The sequence below is a fragment of the Hippocampus comes genome, unplaced genomic scaffold (assembly GCF_001891065.2).
Source record: "Hippocampus comes isolate QL1 unplaced genomic scaffold, H_comes_QL1_v1.1 scaffold109, whole genome shotgun sequence".
Classification (NCBI taxonomy): Eukaryota; Metazoa; Chordata; class Actinopteri; order Syngnathiformes; family Syngnathidae; genus Hippocampus; species Hippocampus comes.
This window is the reverse complement of record NW_017805274.1, coordinates 1,337,528-1,341,095: the sequence shown is the minus strand read 5'-3', so window position 1 is coordinate 1,341,095 and position 3,568 is coordinate 1,337,528. Positions and strand designations below refer to the sequence as shown.

At 48.7% G+C, this 3,568-nt stretch overlaps 1 protein-coding gene and 1 long non-coding RNA gene across 3 annotated transcripts in view; one reads left to right on the top strand and one right to left on the bottom strand.

Moving 5' to 3' along the window:
- Positions 1–3,568, bottom strand: part of LOC109515685 (uncharacterized) — a 155,616-nt gene that overhangs the window by 120,283 nt on the left and 31,765 nt on the right. The window lies entirely within an intron of this gene.
- Positions 1–3,568, top strand: part of fstl4 (follistatin-like 4) — a 104,618-nt gene that overhangs the window by 92,251 nt on the left and 8,799 nt on the right. The window contains exons 9-12 of the mRNA XM_019869651.1: positions 36–197; positions 777–911; positions 1,228–1,254; positions 2,609–2,727. Of these exons, the coding sequence (XP_019725210.1) occupies positions 36–197; positions 777–911; positions 1,228–1,254; positions 2,609–2,727 (443 nt within the window). The remainder of the gene's footprint in view (positions 1–35; positions 198–776; positions 912–1,227; positions 1,255–2,608; positions 2,728–3,568) is intronic.

Sequence of the window (3,568 nt, the reverse complement as noted above, 5' to 3'; positions counted from 1 at the left end):
CCTCCCCCCCCCGCTGTCTTGTGTGCGCGTTACAGTCCCGCCGGTGATCCTGGTGTACCCGGAGACGCAGGCCCAGGAGCCCGGCGTGTCGGCCAGCTTGCACTGCCGCGCCGACGGCATCCCCGATCCCAAGCTGGTGTGGCTGAAGAACGGCGTGGAGCTGCAGCCGCGCTCCGCCAAGCAGCTTTCTCTCAAAGGTAAGCGCGGCTTCCTTTTGGGCATTTGCATCTCTCTTCGTTTTTTTGGAAGTCGACGAGAATCCACTATTGGATTTTCATGGCCAACTTTTTCTTCAGGAACCCTCAGGCCTTCTTCAACTTAAAACTACCTTTTTAACTAACATTAAAAAGGACATAGAATGACATCTGTCCTCGTCATTCGAACACTGAATGCATTTTTTTTTTAACACAAACTCCACCATTGATAAGTCGTAAAACATCCCAAAATGTCTTGAGCCTGACATTAAAAGCGGTCCAAGGTTATTCCTGCGAGGAGGTTAACGTTGGGAGACGTTGGGGGCACAGTGCCCCCAATGTCTCCCCGCAGCACGCTCCTTCGAAACGTCGTCGTCGGACATCAAATTAACATCGGGCATGCCTTCTTGAGACTTTTTTTGTGTGTTTTTTCTACTCTTGATAGACACGTCCACCAAATTGCATGTTGCTACACCGAACTGCCGAATTTGCAAAATATTCTGAGAGCATTTTTGGGCAAGGCCCAAGTCCAAAGAATAACATGCCTGCAAAATTCTCCTTCTTCGGTACCCTTCGTTTTAGCTAACGGCAGCGAGCTGTTCATCGGCAGCGTCCGCTACGAGGACACGGGCGCCTACACCTGCATCGCCAAGAACGAGGTGGGCGTAGATGAGGACATCTCGTCGCTGTTTGTGGAAGATTCCGCCAAGAAGACACGTAAGGAAAAAAAAAAAGAAAAGAAAAAGAAACCTAAGAAGCCTGATGAGAAAAAAAGTCGTGCTATTCACTTGGGTTTGGGACCACGAATTGCACAAATTTGCGACTCGTATGTGAACATTTGCCTATCGTAACTTCAAAACTAGCATTGGCACAAGATTTCAACTAAGTCTTTTTTTTGTTGTTGTTGTTCTACAGAAAATGTGCGACTCGAATTCATGCTCAGTGCTCTTTTTTTTTTTTTTTTTTTAATGAGCTATACCCGAGTAGCCAAAACAAATCCGTTTCAAGTCCGTGTCTTCCTTTTGTGTTTCAGTGGCAAACATTCTGTGGCGAGAGGAAGGTAAATACATCTCAACTCCTTTTTGTATTCATATGATCAAGTTGGCACGCGGTGCCGGTGCACCTCTCCCGGGCCGCTCAATGCATATAAATTACAGTATATGTGCTGTGTTGTCCGCAAGAAACACCGGCTCACCCCCGCCCCACCCCCACCCCTCCCACCCCCTGCCTCGCACACTGCCAGGAATGCATTTCATCAACTGACGCTCGCACACAATCAACCTTTCTTGTTGTTTTTTTTTGTTGTTGTTGTTGTTTGGTTATCCCGGTCGCTAGCGCTCACAGCTCCACTGTTGCGGAAAGCATCCGATCCTGTCTGGACGCTGTGTATATTATGACCACAAAAAACAACAACAACAAGGCTGCCTCCCTCCATCCATACGAGACTTACTGCTGTTTATGGCGCGCCGCCGCCCGCAATGTGTTTTACGGGGATGCTTTGTGCGCATTCATCAACGGGAGCGCAGCATCCGCCGCGGCCGACTGTCAGTTTCGGGCTGTTAGGCAACGTACGCGGGCCGTTGTTGTTACAAATGTGATGTGTTGACAAGGTGGCAGGAGAGCAGACGGCGCTCACTCGACTCGACGCCGTGCGTTTAAGATGCGCAAAATCCGACTTAATGAGGCTTGCGCAATAACGTTAATGTACAGCGGTGCTGCCGTGAGTCGGCCGTGCGCACGCAGAAAAGATGGCGGTCGATGAACGACACCTCTTGAAGGGTGACGGGACGTACCTCAATTACGGAGATGTTTGACGTCGTCAAAACGACGGCGCCGCCTGGGGCGAGATTGTCAACGCCAGCGAAAAGATTCGAAAGTGACTTGATTGGTCCCGAGGTTGTTGTTTGCCAGCTGATATTTTACAACCCGATCTGCATTTAATATTAGCGCTGGGTTTGAGTTAGTTTGGTCAGCGTTTGGGTTTGAGGTTGGTCGGGTTCGGATTGGGTTTAGGAGGGTTAGGACTTTGTGTGTTATGGATTCGGGTCAGGCTTCGTCGTTAGAGTTCGGACTGGGTTTGTACGGGTTGTTGGACTGGGTTTTATCTGGGTTAGGCTTGGTCGGGTTACGATTGGGTGCGGTTTGGTTTTAAAATTTCACTGGGTGTTGGCGATACGGTTCGGTTCCTCGTAAAGTTGAATAGGTTAAGTCCTAGCCACACCCACTCGCCTTTGGGAAATTCACCACCTTGTGCCTCTAATAGAATTCAAATTTTTGGAGAATCGGCTAATGCGGGATTTTTACACTGAAGCGATTTTACGCGGTGACTTAAAGAGAAGCTTTGGTGTTAATTGATGAGCTAATCCTTCGCCCTTGAGCCCACCGCGTTGATGCTGCCCGTCTTGTTTGCGCAGGTCTGAGCGTGGGCAACATGTTCTACGTGTTTTCCGACGAGGGCATCACCTTGCTGCAGCCCAGCCAGTGCGAGATCCGCCGGCAAATCAAGCGCACCGAGAGGATCGTCGCTACATACGTAAGACGCAGTTTGATTTCGATCATCCTCTGTCCTTAAATCACAGTACAGATCCTTTAGAGTAAGTATTTGTGCTTCCGCTATTTTGTACTCCACACTTTTTTTTTTATCTCCGACCAGTAATCTTGGACCGTGATTCACTTGTCATGTGTCCTGACAGGATGATCCGCCGAGATATCAGCAACCTCCCTTTCGTCTAGTCACAGTGGGCTGCTCCCTAACCCCTCACAATTTAATGGGATTATTCGCACGCTTTAGCATAGACTGTACACAGTCGATACTCGAGTGGGTAATCCACTGGGAAGTGGAACAATGGGCTTGAGGTGGTAAAAGTTGCTTGTTCCATAAAGGGATTGGGGTTATTTTTTTTTTATTTTTTTAAAAGGAGTCGCTTGTGATTGTATTAGAGATCAATAGAAACTCAATAAGCCGCGCGTTAGCGAGTTCCTGCTGCAAACAGCACTCGCTGCGCTTTAAACGCTCGCCGAGCACCAGCCCGACGCGATGCGAGCGCCATGTTTGTCAGCGGGGAGAATTGCTGCGGGCAGACGGCGGCAAGGACGCCGAGAAAATGACGCGTCGTGACAGGAAAATGTTCCTTTGCCAGTGAGTGGAAGAGGAACGGTGATCGGTTGCTAGGAAAAAAAAAATTGAGGGAAATGAAAAAACATGACTGAAGCGATTATGAGGGAAGGAATAAGAAACTGTTCTTTTCAAGTTTAGAGGAACCGAACAGTTCTTCAACGTGATCGGAAAGATTTAACAAGCACGTCACGGGAATGCGTTATAAAACCAGCGAGTCAACCTGCTCATTCAGTTCTATTTCTTCACTGTTCCCCCG